General features: G+C 50.4%; 1 protein-coding gene across 2 annotated transcripts; it reads left to right on the top strand.

The window, feature by feature from the left end:
* The first annotated feature begins 4401 nt into the window (after positions 1–4401).
* LOC131517695 (serpin A11-like) lies at positions 4402–19654 on the top strand. 2 transcript variants are annotated; one of them, XM_058740182.1, is made up of 5 exons: positions 4402–4535; positions 8081–8726; positions 14268–14541; positions 17298–17445; positions 19306–19654. In XM_058740182.1, exons 2-5 carry the CDS (start codon positions 8084–8086, stop codon positions 19507–19509), a joined length of 1269 nt encoding a protein of 422 aa, XP_058596165.1. In that variant the 5' UTR covers positions 4402–4535; positions 8081–8083; the 3' UTR covers positions 19510–19654. The 2 variants fall into 2 exon arrangements, with proteins under 2 accessions (XP_058596165.1, XP_058596166.1); XM_058740183.1 differs by lacking the exon at positions 4402–4535 and adding an exon at positions 5487–5647.
* The last annotated feature ends 316 nt before the right edge of the window (positions 19655–19970 follow it).

Below are 19970 nucleotides of genomic sequence, written 5' to 3'. Positions count from 1 at the left end.
CACTGCCCCCTCATCTACCCTGCCAGACAGCCCCAGGCAGGAAGCTGGGTGTACAGAGGCAGGGTCCTACCACAGACAGGAGCGGTCAGCACCCACAAACACCTCAGTGGGCCTCTGTGTGTCCATCCAGCTCCACGGGGAAATAAGGCACCTAGGAAGGCAAAGGCCCCCGAGTATGTCGGCAAAAACTTCTCTGTCCAGACCCCTTATGAGAAAGTTATCATTGCCCCCCACCCCCCAGAATAAGAAGTCAAACGGATGAGGTGGAAAGACCCAGGAAGGCAGTCAAGCACAGAATGGGGTGTGTGTGTGTGTGTGTGTGCGTGTGTGTAGGGGACCCTGGGACCTGGATACCACCTGGCTGGCCATGACTTGCCCCATGGACGTACGATCATGGGGTCTGATAGCAGCAAGTCATTTGACAACAGAGGTCAGACCATGGGCATGGTCTGGCAAAGACATTGAGCCAACAGGCTGACCCAAGAGTGACGTCCAGAAGGCTGGACCTCACCTGGGTGGGCTAGTTCGGTTCAGTAACCCAGAGAAGGTTAGGTCAGAGGGTGAAATAGAGCTGGGCTGGCAGAGAGCCAGAAGGCCATGCTGGAAAGGCAAGGCCGGGGATGAGATTGGATGCCAAGAACGGGGCACCAGGAGCTACTAAGCCATGTAAAGACGTGACCAAGTGGGAGTCACCTGGAGGTGGGGCATTAGATCTTGGAGCCAGGACAGGGGGGAGGGAGGCCAGAGTCAAAAGGTCCACTGCAAGCCCAGCGGTGGTGGAGTCGAGGACAGGACACAAGTCTCTTCTTTTCCGGGGACAACGTGACCCTGAGGGAACCCCATCTGTTACCAGAGGAGTCACTTCAGGGCTTGGACTTTCCTTCATTCAACAAGTATGTCCAAGTGGCCAAGGGAAGAGCTGTCAAATGCATCCCACTTAGCACACGAGCTCCAAGAGAGGAGAGGCCTGGAGAAGTAGCTCGGGCAAGACGCTCACCTGAGAGAAGAGCAGTAAGATAGATTGTTCTAGAATATGTGGAGGAAGTGATGTCCGCAGCGTAAGCAGATGGACGGAGGCCTGGAGATCCCCGCTTGTGAATATTTCACGTCCAAGCTGGGAGGGCGATGCTCACAGAGGAGGCCGAGGGCCTCGTGTCCTACAGAGTAGATGGTGTCCACGGAGGACAGTGCGAGCGCCGTGTCCTTCGTGCTGAAGGGCACTCACAGACACCGTTGAGCCCTCGTGCCCCGTAAGCTGAAGGGTGTGCGTGGAGGGTGGTAGGGCCCTGGTGTCCCGTGCTAAAGGAGGGTGGGCGGTGATCCAGGAGACAAAATAAATCTACACTGGCACATGTAAGAAAAAGGCTAGGGCAGGACAGAGAAGAAATAGGCACCCAAGTGAGTTCCGTCGGCTCCTCAAAGCCCGGCTGCCCCAGGGTCACAGGAAACCGCGCCTCCTCACAGACCTTGGTGCCACGACACGTGACGCCTTCACGGGAGGCCAGGATGGGCTTTTTCCTGCCCGTGGCAATGAGCTGGTATGATTCCAAGGTGAAGTTGAAGATGAAATGAGTTAACATCCCTGAAAGTGTGTAAAAGCACACTTTCACGTTCTTGGACTCTGAGATGGGATGTACGGATGAGGTGTCTGTGCACCAAGGTCAAAGGTTTTCGCTCCAGGAAGGAAGGCGAGGATCCCCTAAGAGATGCGGCTCAATCCTCTTTCCCACCAGCACGTGCCGTGTGTGATGGTTAATTTTGTGTCAACTCGGCTGGGCCAGGGCGGCCACATATGTAGTCAAACGTTATTCTGGATGTTGCTGTGAAGGTGTTTTTGGAGGAGATCGGTGTTTAAATTGGTGGACTTTGGGTAAAGCAGAATGTTCTCCATGATGTGGGTGGGTCTTATCCAATCAGTTGAAGGTCCACTGACAGACCTCCCCCCAGCAAGAGGGAATCTCACCAGCAGTCGCACTTGAACTACAACATCTACTCTTCCTGGTTTCTGGCCTCATGGGCCCACTCTGCAGATTTTGAACTTGTCATCGTCCATAATCAGTTCCCTAATATTTCTCTCACTCTCCCGCCCTCTTGCTCTCTGCTTGCTGTGGGCCAGGGACAGCGGAGACCCTGCCCGCATAAAATCGCCTTTGCTTCCCACCACAGCTGCAGGAGGGGGGCTCTGCCGTGCCAGTGTCTGGAATGGAATCCAAAATGCAAGGCTCCCAGGATTAGTTCTCCTTCCCCTAGCGTGTGATAAGTTACTGCAAAGGGCCGAGTAACTTATGTGCAAGCCAAGCGTGAATTGGATTCCTATTAGGTGAGAAAACAAAACAAAACAAAAAACTCTAGCCATATATATCAATTGTCTTATTTATTTGTACTGCCAATGTGTCCTTACAAAACGTCTAGTGGGTTCTCAGCACTGTTCTAGACCCAGGGGGAGGGTCTCAAATGTCAGTGGGTGTAGCAAACCCCATCAGTGCTTGGTCCAAATGTCCTTGACCTTCATCTCAACAGCGCGCACTGACCGAGTCCTACCTTGGGCACCTACAGCTTTCCTCCCAGGGCTTTCTTGTGCGACACACACAGGACAGGCCAGAGGTGCCTCCAGTCCCCCTCCCCCTGCCCCCCGCCAAGAAGCAGATTCGGTCTCCTGGGGGGCCTGTTTTAAGTGCCTGTTGTGGGAATGCAAGCTGGTGCAGCCGCTCTGGAAAACAGTATGGAGGGTCCTCAAAAACTAAAAACAGAACTACCCCACGACCCAGCAATTGCACTACGAGGCATTTATCCACGGGATACAGGTGTGCTGTTTTGAAGGGACACATGCACCCCCAAGTTTATAGCAACACTATCAACAATAGTCCAAAGTATGGAAAGAGCCCAAATGTCCCTCGATGGATGAATCGATAAAGAAAATGTGGTATCTATATACAATGGAGTATTACTCGGCAATCAGAAAGAATGAAGTCTTGCCATTTGCAACTATGGGGATGGAACTGGAGGGTATTAGGCTAAGTGAAATTAGTCAGTCAGAGAAAGACAAAAATCATGTAACTTCACTCATATGAGGACTTTGAGAGACAAAACCGATGAACATGAGGGAAGGGAAACAAAAATAATATAAAAACAGGGAGGGGGACAAAACAGAAGAGACTCTTAAATATGGAGAACAAACAGAGTGGCTGGAGGGGTTGTGGGAAGGGGGACGGGCTCAATGGGGAAGGGGCACTAAGGAATCTACTCCTGAAATCATTGTTGCACTAGATGCTAACTAATGTGGATGTAAATTTTAAAAAAGTAAATTAAAAAAAAAAGAGTGCCTGTTGATTGGGGCCACTGTGCCAACCCGGACGTGCTTTTGTTTTGCTTTATGCATATGATAATATAATTCTACTCTAACCTTTTATTGTGGGCGGGGGTTTGTATAAATAAGATACTCGCTCTTTGTGAGAAATTAGATGAATGCACAAATTTACAAAGAAGAACATAAAAGTCACCCCAAGGTGACTTGCCATCACCAAAATTTCACTCACACGAAATACTCATTTAGTTCCAGGCTTCGTTCTAGATCTTGGGTGATTCATGGTGAACAAGACTCAGTGGTACCTTTTATGGGGATTCAAAATAGCAGGAGAGAAGGTTTTGCTCCGTTTTCCAATTTCCGTCTATCTTTTTCTTTTTCTACATATGGACAATATTTATTTAAAGCATCAGGAAAGGGATGCCTGGGTGGCTCAGTCAGTTAGGTGTCCAACTCTTGATTTTAGCTCAGGTCACGATCTCACGGTTCATGACATTGAACCCCGTGTCTGGCTCTGTGTTGGCCAAGGAGCCTGCTTGGGATTCTCTCTCTCCCTCTCCCTCCTCCCCTCCCCTGTGCCTACCCTCTTTCTAAAAAATAAATTTTTAAGTGTCAGTAAAAGATTAGAATGGTAAGAATCAATAAGATATTGGAGCCTCACCACCCACTTCACGAGCAAGTAATTTAGCCTCACGGAACCTCAGTGTCCCCATCTGCTAGGTAGGGATGATTGTGCCTCTCTCCCGTTCTTTTTCTGTCCAGTTTTATTGAGAAATAACCCATGTACGTCGCTGTGTGTGTTCAAGGGGTGCGGCATGATGGTCGGGTTTATGCATGTGGTGAAATGATGACCCCAACAGGAGGCGTTAGCGTCTCGCATTCTTATCGTGAGGGTGATCTGGAAAGTACGCTGTCCGGAGCCCACAAAACACCCGTGATGGTTCAGCAGCAACGGCATCGCGACCCCTGCCGTCATCACCGGTATCGGGATATCCTCAAGGGGAGTTGGGTCCGGAATCGTGACTCACTGTTTGTAGGGCAGGCAGGCAGGACAGAGCCTTCAAAAAAAAAAAAGGTCCCTTCCTGTTCGCCGCGCACAGTCTTTGCACTGTTCCAGGAATGGACCTGGCAAATATTGACCAGGACGCTGTGACCCTCCGACACCATTTCCTGTGGGTAGGAAGCCACGCGGTGCTGACGACCCGGGGCCCCCAGCCCAGGGAGCTTTGCTGTGAGTACCTGGCTTATGCGGGGGCGGCTCTGCCCCTCTCTCTCCCTCTCTGTCCCTCTCTGTCCCTCCTCCCCCTCCTCTGGCTTTGGCAGCAGGGAGAGGAGAAATGAGGCCCCTAAAGGAAAAATAAGATGATGTACTGCTTCTGAGCTTTGAGTCGGAACTCCAGGTTTCAAGTGACCTTTTATGGAAATCTTGGTCATCAGAAATTTTGAGAGAGGAACTCCCAGTATTCCTGGTAGAGACAAGAAAGCAGAGTAACACAGCCCAAAGCAAGACGACAACGTTGCTGCAGCAAATTTACTAGAGACTCGGTTGTAGCAAAAGGCTTGAGCTTCAGAGCCCTTGTCTGGAATCCGAACCACCCTCCAGCCGCTTAACAGGTGCCTATCTTGAGCCTGCGTCCAGTGTCCCCATAGGCACAAGAAGGCACCAATACCTGTGTCTTAAGGCTCTCATACGGATTCAATCTAGTGACACGCGCCAAGTACCTTTCGCGCGCTGGCACTTGGGCCGGCCACTCTTCACTGCCTGTGACTGTTCTGGCATTTCGAGAGCTTTCTCTCTCCCACCCAACTCCAATAGCACGCCCTTCTCCAGTCTCTGAGACGATCCAAAAAAATAGCGGATCCCCCTGCATTTGAGAATACACCTGGCTGGGAGGAGGCTGTGATACACCAGATAAAATATCCCCACACAAAATAAACAATAAGTGGGAATATTATCATTAATTATTGGAGTTCTTAGTCTTCCCCTGGGATCTTTCTGGAAGAGAAATAAAGGAATAGATTAGGTATAATTACACCCAGCTTCTGTAGAAAGCAGTGACAATTCAGTTGCACGCTTCCTACATGTCGGGTGTTTCACACACCGTATGCCTTGTAATCCCTAAGTGACTCCGCCCCCGGAAGGTGGGCATTGTCCTTTGCATTTTGCAAATGCGGACACTGCCGGTCAGAGAGTTTTCCTTCCCACAGTGGGATCCACAGATCCCACAGTGAGATACTGCAGAGCCTTAATTCAAACCCAAGCCCTCCGACTTTTCGTCCTCTTGGGGAAATAGAACCTTCTGCAAGTCTGGCGATCCTTGGGGTGCAGAAGGGTAGAAAACGGTGAGTTCAGCGGAATAAAAAGAACCGACCAGTTTTATTACAGCTATATTTCTTTTTTTTTTTTTAACGTCTATTTATTTTTGAGAGAGAAGGAGAAAGCGCGCTAGTGGGGGAGGGGCAGAGAGAGGGGGACAGAGGATCAGAAGCGAAGCACAGAACCCAATGTGGGACTCAAACTCACAAGCCGAGAGATCGTGACCTGAGCTGACGTCGGACGCTTGCTGACTGAGCCACCCAGGTGCCCCACGGCAGCTGTATTCCTGATTTTCTCCAGGAGCAAACTGATCTTTAAATTGTTTGACTTCCCAGCGTGAATGGAACCCGACGTTAAGGGAGCCCACCAGAGCTTTGCGGGAGGGAGGGAGTTCACGGCCTTGGGAAATCGCCCGCAGTACTTTGTCCAGCAAAGTTTCAACATAACTGATAATCAGGCTGTACTGGTCCCTCCCAACAACCGGCCTTTGGGGCGTTTAGGGCCCCGAGTGCTATAAACCGTCTAAAAATAACGATCTCTCCCACACCACCGTGGCATCTGTAAGGGACCCAGAAAACATTGGTTTGCGCAAACGGTGCCGATTAAGACACAAATGTGGGGCGCCTGGGAGACTCAGTCGGTTGAGCGTCAGACTGCGGCTCAGGTCGCGACCTCACCGTTCGTGGGTTCGAGCCCCGCGTCGGGCTCTGTGCTGACGGCTCGGAGCCTGGAGCCTCCTTCAGATTCTGTGTTTCCCTCTGTCTCTGCCCCTCCCCCCCTCAAAAATAAATTAAAAACATTTTTTTTAAAAAGACGCAAATGTTATCAAGACAGAGGAGCACCAAGAATCGTGTGGTCAGCGGAAGGGTCAGTTCTGAAGGGAGCAGGGGGACGACACTGTCCTTACTGAGGATATCGAGGTCCGGGGGGGAGAAGGGGAGGGCTCCAAGTGGCCATGTGACAGCGTGTGCTCTGTGAAGATGTGCGGTGTGTGCATGGAGACCCTGCAAGGGCACTAGATGAGGGTCAGAATGAGCAGAGATCAGCCACGTCTATGCTGCAGCGTCACCTCGAGCTGGAGCTCCGTTCCATCCCCTGAGGAAGGAGTCTCCTGCCCCTGCACCACTTTGACTCCCTGAAAGTAGCTCGAAGGCTTCTCTGGCACATTCTATAACCTGAAGTATAAGAGAGACAGTATTCATTTCCTAGGGCTGCTGCTACAAAGCACCACACCCTGGGGGGTCTCAATGACAGACAGGTATGGCCCCACCGTCATGGCGGCCGGAAGTCCAAGATCAAGGTGTCCACAGTAGACCACTTCCTTCTGAGGCTGGGAGGGAGAACCCTCTCCAGGCTCCTCCCCGAGCTGCTGGGGGTTTGCTGGCCACCTCTGGCATCCTCGGCTGTAGGAGCATCACCCCGATCTCGGCCTTTGTCTCCACAGGGCTGTCTCCCTGTGTGCGAGTCTGTGCCCAAGTGTCCCCTTTGTAGAAGGACACCAATCATATTAGATCAGGGCCCATCTAATGACTTCATCGTAACTAATTATACCTCAACTACCCCATTGCCAAACAAGATCGCATTCTGAGACACTGGGGAGTAGAGCTTCAAGCTATGAATTTGGGGGGTGCACAATTCAACACAGGTCAACAGGCATCTTCCCTAACCCTCTGCATCAATTAAGATACAGCCATTGCATGTGACAAGGGCTGCATGTGACAGCTGCTGCTTCAGACAGCAAGTCTGATGGAGACAGAGTCGGTCTGTGCTCCCGAGCTCCGTCCATCGTGTGGCTTTGCCACCCCTCGTGGTTGGCCCGCATCCACCGGGCCCCCGTGACTCACCACCACATCAGCACCCCAGCTAATGAAAACCCCAAACACTAGAGAACACTCCCTTTTCCTTGGGGACCTGACCCAAGAGCGGCTCCCATCATCGTCTCCCTTCCAACGGGCAACGTGGAAGTTGATGTGGCCTCACCTCGGTGCTAGCAAGGCCCAGCGTCCCTCACTGTCACAGTGTCCTGAACGTCTGCTCCGTAGTCACCCCAATCCTTGAAAGGTGATGAGTGATTCAAAGAAATACTTGAAAGAAGAAAAAGAAAGGAAAAAGGAAGGAAGGAGGAGGGAGAGGGAGGGAGGAGGAGGGAGGCGGAGGGAGGTCGGAGGTGGGGGAAGAGAGGAAGAGAGAATAAACCAGGGAAGTTTCTTTTTATAGCCCAAGTCCTTTTGTCAACAAAACCTTATAGACGTATTAATAGTCAAGCAGATTTAGGGCAGCTCTTCAGACTTGGGGGAGAGCGACAGAGCCCCGCCGGCTCACCTCCCACCTCGTCCTCTGCAGGGTCCCTCATGACACCTGTGCGGGGTACAGCTTGGGCGTGAGGCTCACTGGGCGAGCCACGGGGACCCTGAGGTTCCAGATGCGGTAGAATGGCGTGTTCACTGTCTTATTTTCAGAGGATGGGTCCAGCTTGGCTGTGGCTGCTGGGAGCAGCGATCCTGCCCTCTGTCCATTGTCGGCCCTTTCCTGCCCGTGGAGATAAGAGTCCGGGGGCGCCTCCAGCCCCCAGCGATCAGCTGTCCGCGCCAGCCCCCGCCTACCACAAAATCACACCGACCATCACCAACTTCGCCTTGCGCTTGTACAAGCAGCTGGCCGCAGAAGCCTCGGGCAACATCTTCTTCTCCCCGGTGAGCATCTCCACCACCCTGGCCCTGCTCTCTCTGGGGGCCCAGGCTGACACCCCGACTCAGATCCTGGAGGGCCTTGGCTTCAACCTCACGGAGATCTCGGAAGCGGACATCCACCGGGGTTTCCAGAGCCTCATCCACACCCTTGACCTGCCCAGCCCCAAACTTGAACTGAAAGTAGGCAACTCCTTGTTTCTGGACAAGCAGCTAAAGCCTCGGCAGCACTTTTTGGACACCGTCCGGGAGCTGTACGGAGCGTTTGCTTTTTCTGCCAACTTCACAGATCCCGCCACGACCAGGAGGCAGATTAACGAGTACGTGAGAAAGCAGACGTACGGGCAGGTGGCGGACTGCCTCCAGGAGTTCACGCGAGACACGCTCATGGTTGTCCTGAATTACATCTTCTTCAAAGGTGAGGGCTGGCTCGGGCCAAATCCCTTCCGCCTTCTTGCCCCTGAAAGGCACCTGTCTTGAAGTCTTGCAACGGCTCCATATATTTAAAGCGTCTTAGAGGGCTACTTCTTGACTTACCGACATTCGTTTGCTCTTGCCATTTCCTTCTGTTCAGTTTTTACTTATTTTTTGTTATACACCCTATCATGCTCTCCTAGGAATGACTCCTCTTTTAGAAAAATTTTATTTTTTGTATGACTGTCTATCTTGAGCATAGACAAATTTTTTTAATGTTTATTTTTGAGAGAGAGTGAGAGATAGAGTGCGAGAGCGGTGGGGAGCAGAGAGAGAGGGAGACACAGAATGCAAAGCAGGCTCCGGGCTCTGAGCTGTCAGCACAGAGTCCGGTGCGAGGCTCGATCCCATGAACCGCGAGATCCCGACCCGAGCCGAAGTCAGACGTTCAACCGACTGAGCCACCCAGGCGCTCCCGAGCATAGAAAAGTGTATAGCATATTAAAACCACCATATACTCCCCCGCCAAGAATGAATGTTTACATTTTACCATTGGCTTCAGATTTTTATTTTATTTTTTTAAAAAATGCAATGTTGCAGGTAGAGTTCACCTGCACCCTTTTTGCACTTTTTTTTTTTTTTTTTTGCACCCTTCCCTGGTCCCATTTCCTCCCAGAGGCAACCACTGTCCCATGCGTTCTAAATTTTACCAGAATTGTATCATCCTGTACATATTACCTCGGGCTTATGTTTTAGTGCCCTCACCACATCTTAATTTGTGTGAACAGCTTATTAGCCTATTGTGACTGCCATGTGAACACTCGCTTCCTGTAGGGCTCATTTCTTTTACTCGGGTTATTTCCTGACTTAGTAGCATGTATCTCGATTGTGATGCTAGGAAAGTGAGCTCCTCCATTGTTTTAAACTCAGGTCCATTCAGATGTTGTTTGTTTTTACCTGATGTTTGTGTCTCTTCCGGGATCCACATTACGCTGGATCGCCATGCCATTGGGGGCTCCTCTGGACTGTGACGGTTTCTCAGACTTTCCTTGCTTGTAATGACCTTGCCAGTTTCGGCTAGGTACTCGGCAGCATGTCTGTAAGTTGGGACTTGCTTGTTTTTCTCATGATTAAAACTGGGGTAATGGGACAGGGAGAGGAGGGCCACACAGGTGAAGGGCCATTCTTACCACATCACACCAAGGACACGTACTCTCGGCGTGACTTACCACTGTTGATGTTGACTTCGACCATCCGGCTAAGGGTCACGCCTGTCATATTTCTCTGTTGTGAAGTTACCCTTTTCCGAATTGCCAGACTGTGCTCTTTGGAGGAAGTCACTGTGCGCATCCCACACTTCGGGAGTGGGAAGTTATGTTCCCTCTCCTTGAGAAAGGAGGACCTACCTCAATTATTTGGAATTCTTCGGTATAGGAGATTTTTCTCTTCTCTCGCATTTATTTGTTCAATCTATTGCTTACATCATTATGGACTCAAGGGTATTCATTTCATATTCTGGGTTGTAATCCACTAATACTTAGTTTTGTTGGTTAAAATTTTCTGGCACTGATCATCAGGAGAACTTTCCAGTTGGTTCCTTGATATGCCCCCATCATTGCCGATTTTTTTTCCTTTCTGGAGCACTTCCTCGCTTTCTGGCAGGACACCTCAAGCTCATCTTTTATAACTCCTGCCCCACCCCACCCCACCCCTGCCCCAGAAAACGTCTCTGTCTCTCCATGCTGCCATCTAGCTGATTCCTTCCACCCAATTTCCCTTTTACTAATTACCTCAAAAGCCATGCTACTTATTATTTCAAACCCATCCACTGAGTTCTCGATCTCACTGACTGTGTTTTCGCCTTGAGGTCTTAGTTTTTCAAATCTGCCTATCGTTTCGTCCCAGTGGCCCATCTGATGAATTTTAGTCCTTCCGTTTTTTTTAACACACTTTTATTTTATTTTTTTTTTTAATTTTTTTTTTCTAACGTTTATTTATTTTTGAGACAGAGAGAGACAGAGCAGAAACGGGGGAGGGTCAGAGAGAGGGAGACACAGAATCCGAAACAGGCTCCAGGCTCTGAGCTGTCAGCACAGAGCCCGACGCGGGGCTCGAACTCACGGACTGCGAGATCGTGACCTGAGCCGAAGTCGGACGCTCAACCGACTGAGCCACCCAGGCGCCCCTTAACACACTTTTAAAAATGTCTTTTGGATTATTCCGTTATCTGGAGATCTTGAACTGTGAATTCTTGGGTTCGTTACCCCAACTCCTTCTCTTTCAGGAGAGGATTGAGATTTTCAGCTTTGAGCTCATCTTCAGTGGAAATTATCTTTTTGTGAGTTTCTTATGGCCTGTTGTGGCAAGGTCTCTGGGAGACAATGTCACATTTGCCTCTGGTATAGTCTTATTGGTTTCCCTGATTCTATTTTAATTTCTAGGTTGGGGAGTCCCTGCCCCGAATGAGTAATAACAACAAAGAACCCAGAGCAGGTGACTCCTCCCATCTACCCCCAGCCCGGGAATGTGGTGACCTATCCTACCTCATCCCTGGGCTGCTTGACAGAGTTTTCCAATCCAGTCTTCCTGGACAGGGAAGGGATTGCCTTTCGTAGCTTTTGACTATTTGCAGAGAGATCGGTCCCAAGCGTGGTCCTGAATTTTATTTATTTCCCCTGAGAAGGCATGAAGCACCACCCCTGAAGGGCTGTATCTGATTCTGATAACCCCTGAGCCAAATGACTTCCAAATCAGAGACACACATTCCTGCTTTGTATCTGGAAGCTTTGAGTCTTGTTGTTGAACTCAGCTGTTTATTTATTTATTTCCTTATTTATTTATTTATTTTTCCATTAGAGCAGACAAAGGAAGAGTTGGGAGAGGGGACTTACTTGAGTTTCTTCTTGGGGGACAGTGCTTGTGGCAGGTGACAGCATGGGGACCCAGGCGAGACCGGCACTTGCAGCAGATGACCTTGCCATAGTCCCATTCCTGGGCCAGCTGGCGGTGGGAAGGCCCAGCGATGCCACCTCCCAGGTGACACACCGAGCACAGGGTGACTCTTCCTGGACATCGTAGCCTGAGAGAGGACGGCCATCCTCCAGCTGTTTGCCTGCAAAAATTAGATGCCCCCCTTATCTTGGAGTTTTGGCTTTGACATTCTCAGGGGTGTCACTGGGCTCGACCGTGATGGTGATGGGGCTGCCCGTCAAGGTCTTCACAAAGCTCTGCCTCTCTGCCTCTGCCACAAGGCCATGGCCCCCAAACCACTCAGCCGCCTAGTCAAAGGGAAAGAGAGGTCAAGTATGTTTAAAATGTTTGCCGAGTGAATGATCTCAAGTCAAACTTAGGTCTCGTTTTGAGGCCTCTAGGAACGGTATTCATTAATTTGTTTTCAAATATACATCGAAATTAGTCAGAGAAAGACAAATACCGTATGACTTCACTCTTATGTGGAATTTAGGATACAAAACAGATGAACACAAGGAAGAGAAGCAAAAATAATATAAAAACAATATAAAAATAATATAAAAACAAGGGGGGGCAAAACACAGCAGACTCTCATGTTTATTTTTATTTTTTTTTTTCTCAACATTTATTTATTTTTGGGACAGAGAGAGACAGAGCATGAACAGGGGAGGGGCAGAGAGAGAGGGAGACACAGAATCGGAAACAGGCTCCAGGCTCTGAGCCGTCAGCCCAGAGCCTGACGCGGGGCTCGAACTCACAGACCGCGAGATCGTGACCTGGCTGAAGTTGGACGCCCAACCGACTGCGCCACCCAGGCGCCCCTGAGACTCTCATGTTTAAATACAGAGAACAAACTAAGGGCTGCTGGAGGGGTTGTAGGTGGGAGGATGGGCTCAACGGGCCAGGAGCATTAAGGAAGACACTTGGTGGGGTGAGCACTGGGTGTGACACATAGGGGATGAATCTCAGGAATCTACTCCTGAAATCATCATTGCACTATATGCTAACTTGGATGTAAATTTAAAAATAAATAAATTAATGAATTAATTAATTAATTAAATATACATCAAGTACTTACTACGTTTCAGGGACTTTGTTAGTGTCTTGGGGAACTCTATGAATAAGATAGAGTTTTCCTACCCTTATGTAGCTCATAGTCCCAGGAGAGCTGCAAATGAGTAAAAGGGCAATTGCAACTCAATGGGAAAGTAAGTTCTGCTTGAGTTGGCATGGGTGCCATGGAGCTCTCGAAAGATACAGCTTTCCAGACTTAGGGAGTGTGGGAAGGCTTCCTGGAAGAGAAGGCATCTAAGCCCAGACATGAAGAGTGAGTTGGATTTACTCAAGCCAAGAGGCCGTAAGAGAGGTGGGGAAAAGAGGGTTCAGGTTGAAAGCCCAGTGCGTGCAGAGGTCTAAGGAAAAGAAAAAACTATGGCACTTTCAAGGAACTGAAATGAATCTAGTCGGACTAGAACACAGAACACAAGAGCGCAGTGCCTGGGGGACAGTATCAAGAGTTGCGATTAAAGGATAAGCAGGAACTGTGTGGAGAATTCTAGGATTTACCTGTAGGATACCAGGATCACCAAGAAGTTTGAAGCAGTGGCGTGGCATCTGTTTTAAAACGATCAGTCTGGCTACAATCTGGAAAATGGTTTGGAGGAGAGGAAGGGTGGGAGAACAGAGACTAGTCAGGAGGTTCTCGAAGGGCTCCAAAGTAAGGAAGGTGGCCGCTTTGGATAAAGTTGCAGCCTTGGAGGTGGAATCGGCAATACTTGGCCACTGATGGGATGTGGGCAAGAGGGACAGGATGAGCCAGCTTCCCATCACCAAGACCAGGGCTCTCAGGAGGCCAAGTCTGGAGGCTGTGGTGCGTGGAGACCGTAAGGAGAAAGAGAGGATACTGCACACGTGGACAAGGCTGTGACCCACAGATGCCACATTTCTTGTGTCTCAATGAGCTTTTTGGCATGATACGTAACATTTTATTAACTGAAATCTTTCTCCTTTTTCAACCTGAGTAGTAGGAAGTTCGGGGGGGGGGGGGCTCTTGACCTTCTCTGTAGGAGATTGTTTAGCGTGGCAGTGAAGGGTCAAGTCAGTGTGTGCAAAGAACATGAGCTGGGGAGCCGGTCAAGCTCCAGTCCCTGTGCTACCAGCTAATGGCTCTGCAAATTGGGCTTCTATAAATTCCCAGGGACTCAGCTTCTCGTTGCTGACATGGAGATCCTAATACCTGTTTAATATTAATGTTCATGCAGATGTAAAGAGATAATGCCTTGCACATGGAAGGTGGTTAATAGATAGAAGAACCTTTCAGCTTCTTGAAAGTTACATTGCTCTGAAATGGAACAAAATCGTGGACCATTGGAGCTTAAGTTCTGGGGGGCTCACTCTGGCGGCTGAGCCGGCCCTAAATTCTGGCCCCCTGATTCTGTATCCACGCCCCTTCTCTGCCTTATATTTATATACACCCCAAGAGGAAATCACCAAACCAGTGCGGCTCAGTACGTGTCTGCCCACAGTTGCTCTCTTGGAGTGTGTTCTCATAGTTTTATGGATTTTGTGTCCTAAGCTAAGTGGAAGCATCCTTTCGATCGCTACCAGACCCAGAAGCAAGAAAGCTTCTTTGTGGACGAGCGGACCTCCCTCCGCATCCCCATGATGCACCAGAAGGAAATGCACAGATTCTTCTATGACCAGGAAATGGCTTGCACCGTCCTGCAGATAGAATACAGTGGAAACGCCCTGGCCCTGCTGATCCTCCCCGACCCAGGGAAAATGGAGCAGGTGGAGGCATCTCTGGAGCCAGAGACCCTGAGAAAATGGGATCGATGGCTCCTGCCCAGGTAAGTGTCAGAGCAGAAGGACCCCAGCAGACTTGATTCAAGAATCCAGGCCGGCCTTGATCAATGCCAACTGCAAAAGCCCAACCCTTAGGTTTGGCTCATTATTCTGCCCGTCAACTAACCTATGTGGGTTTGGGGCAATTTTCTTGCCTTTTGGGTCTCCAATCGCCTCAACTGTAAAATGAGGTCATAATAACTGCCCCCATCGGGTTGCTTAGAAGATTGATCAAGTTAATACATATAAAGTCCTGAGACTGGTCACGGTAAGTGCTCAGCAGGCATGCATCATTCGTATCCCTTCCCGAGGGTTTCTCTGGCCAACTGTCCTTCCTCTGGTTTCTCCCTTTTCCCCAAATGATTTACCACCAGAACGTAGCGAAGTGTAGGCAAAAAGAAATCAGATGAAGGACAATTATGAAGAATACTTATGACCTCCCACGGAACAGTGTATATTTCTCAAAAGAGCTCCTACTTTTTTTAGTTTGCTTAAAAATTCATTTGACCAAAACGTAGAAGAAAGGGACACCACTACCTGTGACACAGTTGCGAGAATCTCCATGAACAGGGTAGGTTTTATTTAGGCGCCCAATCTGCTAGTGCACCTCCTGGGTGGTGTAACGCTGAATAAACAGGAGTGAGGGATTCTGTTTTCCTCTCTCTCTGTCCCTCCCCCACCCTCACTCTCTGTCTCTCAAAATAGACGAACTTAAAAAAGAAAAGGAAAGAGAGTATCTGTTCTCTCTCTCAATTCGGTGGGTGGACTGGGCTCGGCCGAGTGGTTCTCACTTGGGGCTTTCTTGCATTAGAGTCAGATGCTGGCTGGGGCTAGAGCATTGAAGCCTCAGGTGTCTCCTGGGCTAGCTGTCTCCTCAGATAAGGGCTGAGCAGGTGTCTCTGTCTCCGTGCAGCACCTCCAGGAGACTAGCTTGGGCTCCTGCACGGCAGCTTGGTGCAGCTGATGTTGTTATAGGCAGCTCAGGTCTCCGGGAAGGGGTGTTCCCAAAGACAGGCAGCGAAAATTCCTGCTCTTTTAAGATCTGGGCTCCAAAGTGTCTCTTCTGTCATTTTCTTTCGGCCGGAGCAGTCACGGAGCCCACCTTGGTGTGGGGGGAGGGTGCATATACCAAAACTCCTGATGGCCGACTTGAAGTTCTAATACACCATCACTTGGTAGGTACCAGCCGCCCTTGTGCCCACAGGAGCCTCCCCTCAGCTCCCCAACCGCACTGAGGGGTAGGAAAAGGTGTTTGTGTTTGGGCAGAGATTCAAGTACCAAGTAAGAGAGACAGAGGTCAAGGACCTCTGCCCTTGAGAGGACGAGAAGAGAACAGCCCTGTTGTCTATGAATCCACATAACTGTGGCTGGTTTCTGATTCCAGCCCCATATTCTCAAGCCCCCCTGGGGTGAGCCTGTCCCTTCCCCCCAGCACAGAAGGAAATACCATAGCATCTTCTAGACCAACAGATTTTCCCTCCAGAAGGTCTGTTTTGACCTCTCGCTCTGACTTTCACGAAGCAAGACCAACTGAAGTTATTTTTCTAAGCCTCAGACGTCCCCTGTTCCTGGTTCTCGCGCCAGAAAGTTATGATACCACAGCAACACTGGGCGGCTTTCAGACACGAATAGTTCAGACTGCCAGGCCTCCCTCCGTTCAGCTGTGAGGAAGGTTCGCTTGCCCAGGGGACTCGGGCTCACTGGCACCTGTTCATTCCTCATTGATGTGGGTCGAACACCTGCTGTGTGTTGGGCTCTCAGCCAGACACGGCTCTGTTAGACTCGACTCAGGCCCCTTCATGGCTTGGGCCTGCCCTCAGGGCTCCCTGCGGACAGTTCGCCAAGTGGGCCAAGACAGCCTTGTTTTCTGTTTCCCACGACCTTCCCCAGCTCTTCGCTGTTCAACCCTTGACTTCCAACTGCCTCGTACTTCCACTGGGCATCCGGACACTCCTATTGCCCCAGCAGTTAACTGGCAAGGACGTGATCAGCAGCTTTAGGGTCTGAATTCATCAGAAGCAAAGGTTTCCAAGCAGGTTCTTACCTAGCCCAGCTTGCAGGTGCCCTGCTCTGGCAACAGTCAAGCAATAATCGAGAAGAAGAATCCCAAGAATGGAAGGACAGACTTAGTGTCAAAGGAGACTTGTGACTTTACCACGGGCAGGGTGCTGATCTGATGGCAAAGGCCAGTCGTGGGGCAGAGATTGGCCCACATTCTACACACGCTTTCGGTCGTAAGATCCTCACGATGGCCCGAGGCCCAGACAGGAAGAGCTGACAGTGGCTTGTATTAGGGGGTTGCCAGCAGACGGATTCAGGATTCAGTTTTGAAGCGGGGCCAGCAGAACCTGATGATTAATTGGATGCAGAGGCGGGAGAATGTTAGCAGTATTTACCTTGCGTGGCTGTTATTTGCATTCGATCAGTTAAGCCTTGTGAAATCCCTTGCCCGATGTAGAAAGTCCTCCAAAAACGTGCCCGAGATGAGGACACATGGCCATGCTGGGAGTCTTCTCAGATCCAAACACAGGAGGGCTGAGGAGGTCAAAAGAGGTCTGGAAAGGTCCGAAGAGGAGGGAGCTGCGGGGGGGGGGGGGGGGTGTGGAATGTTCTCGCACAGCAGGGAATATTATGGTAGGACTGGCTCCCCCTCACCCTGGGAAACGCTTCTCCCTCCCAAAGCTGGGGACGGCCTACAGACCCGGCGGGAGCAGCACAGTTAATGAGACCACACCTCCTCTCTGTCTGATCCTCCCTCCAGCCTGTTGGATTTACACCTGCCAAGGTTTTCCATTTCTGGAACATACCACCTTGAAGAAATACTTCCCCACATTGGTCTCACCAACATCTTCAACCTAGAAGCTGACTTATCAGGAATCACTGAGCAGCTCAACAAAACCATCTCCCGGGTAAGGTGGTAAATATGGATGGAGGGGACAGTCTTTTCTCCTTTGAAGTGTGCGTTTGAAAGTCAAGTTTCCCTTTTCTTTTCCTATTCTGGGTCTTGATCGCAACCTACAAGGCTTATTTTCAGGGGCAGCGCTCTTTCCACCTCTCCTCTCTATCCTTCGGAGCAGGGACACCGAGTCCTGAAGAGACACGCACTAGGGGTCATCCACAGTGCCAGAATTTTCCCAGGTGTGGGAAAAGCTTTGCCTTCATTCCCCATACTTCCCCAAGGGCAGGCATTGAAACTCCATCTGTCTTTGTTATAGTTAGAGAGAGTAGTGGGGCATGAATACAAAAATGTATCCATCAGCCTTGCTGCAGAGACCCGTAAGCCCCAAATCTCAGTGCATTATGGTGACAGTGGCCTATTTCCTGTCTACGGTACATGTCAGAGGTATGTTACTACCACAGGCCTGTAGACTTACTTCACACTGCGTCTCCCTTCCAGGATGCAGGAGAAAGGAGAAGTCCCTATATGGGACATGCCATTCCCACGGTGATGGGAAAAAAGCAAAAGAAACTGTGTGATCGCTCTCCGCGTTTCTCTTCACTGTGGCCTGTGTCAAGGCCCCTCACGTGCTGCTGGCCAAAGCAAGTCCCGTAGTCAAGATGGCCATCAGTGGGGTGGGTCTGTGTTCTCTTCCAGAAGGAGGCCATTGGTAGTCACAAGGCGTGGGTGGGGATCCATGACTCTCTAATAGGAAGAGAGAGTTAACCACTGGGGATAACCATGCAATTTTCCTTCCCTGCTCTATCTTTTATGGTTTAGGAGAGAGTCATTAATTGTCGCTTGAGTCTTTGCTATAATTATTTTTTTGAGAGAGAGAGAGAGAAAAGACGGAAGTGAGTGAGGGGCAGAGAAAGAGAGAATCCCAGGAAGGGCAGAGGGAGAGAGAGAGAAGCAGGGCTCACCCAAAGCTGGGCTTGTGCTCACCTGATGTGGGACTCAAACTCACGAACCGTGAGATTACGACCCGAGCTGAAGTCAGAGGCTTAACGACACCCAGGCACCCTTTGCTACAAACTTCATAAGGAAAGCATTCTGTCTTTTGCTTGGGAAAGATCAGCTGAGATCAGGAACGTAAAACAAGGCAATAGGGAGTGTGTGCACGGGAGTGTGTGTGTGCACGGGAGTGTGTACGTGCATGTGTGTGAACAAGAAGAAAAAGAAATAACTTGGCTTTTTAAAGAACTTATTTTTCAGTGTATCCCTTCATAGAACTTTTTAGAAGTGAAAGGGATTGTCAAGGCCAAAATTTTTCAACTTTTTTTTAAAGCCTCAGAATCCTTTCTTCCGAAGAAACTGTGTGACAATGAGGGTTAAAAAAAAAAAAAAAAAAAAAGGGATCTTCTCACAGAGGAGGATAGAAGGTTTGGCACATCAGACAACCTGGTTTCCCGGAGCTCACGTTAAAAACCACTGATTTAGGCTGAGCAAGTCGTTATAGAGAAGAGGCAACCGAGGCTTAGAGAATGTGCGTGCAGCTCGGAGCGGAAAATGGCCCTCAGCCCGTGTCGCCTGTGCCCAGATGCTTCTGTCATGCTCCCAGAACTTGCCGTTGGGAGTTTGCAGCCAGGTTCATGCTCGGCCCGGCTCAAGCCCATCTGTCTTCTGCCAGAGAGCAAACAGCACCATCAAGGCCAGCCCCCGGGGATGTGGAAGAGGGAAGAAGCAAGAAAAACGAAGGCTGCAGTTGCCTCCTTGGAAGGCACCCGAGGGGGTGACTCTACCTCCATCTCCCTAGAACCACACCAGGTGGGGTCTGTCCCCTGAAAGCGCCTGGGGCTGATGCTGTCCCTGTCCCCTTCTCCCCCTCCAGGTGTCACACGAGGCGGCAGTGGACATGAACGTGTGGGGAACCAGGGCAGCGGCTGCCTCGGGCCTGCTCTCTCAGCCTCAGGCTCTGAACACAACTTGGGCCCCGCAGGCACGTTTCAACAGGCCTTTCCTGGTGCTCTTTTGGGAGGTGACCACTCAGAGTTTGCTCTTCCTGGGGAAAGTCGTCAACCCGGCTGCAGGGTGACCGTAGTGGGAGGCCGGGTGGCGGTTTGTCTGCCCCGGAACCATCAGGAAGGCCGGCAGATGGGCAGCCTGCACCGTGGGCTGCCGTGAGGAGCAGTTACTCAGTGTGCGAAGATCCCAATAAAGTCGACCCTGGGTTTTGTGAACATTGAGGTGCAATGTTTACAAGGGAAGGTCAGCGTGCAGAGCAGCCTTGAGCCGTATGTCCTACGATCTCGCGGAACCCAGGATAGACCGTGACTGGATGGTCAAAAATGAAAACGGCTCATGCCGTGCCCACCCCCCCACCATGGGAGATGCCCACCACCCCTTCCATCACAGCGGGTCTTTCCTGAGGGTCCCAGGAAAAGGCACAAAGGACATCAGGAGGAATGAGGAGCTTTCTCCCTTCACGGTGGCTGACCTCGGCTCTACAGCCAAGTGACGCCGTCCTGAAATGTCAGGGCCCCGGTGTCAGGGACG

The sequence above is a fragment of the Neofelis nebulosa genome, chromosome 7 (genome assembly GCF_028018385.1).
Source record: "Neofelis nebulosa isolate mNeoNeb1 chromosome 7, mNeoNeb1.pri, whole genome shotgun sequence".
NCBI lineage: Eukaryota > Metazoa > Chordata > Mammalia > Carnivora > Felidae > Neofelis > Neofelis nebulosa.
This window is presented reverse-complemented; position numbering and strand designations above follow the sequence as displayed.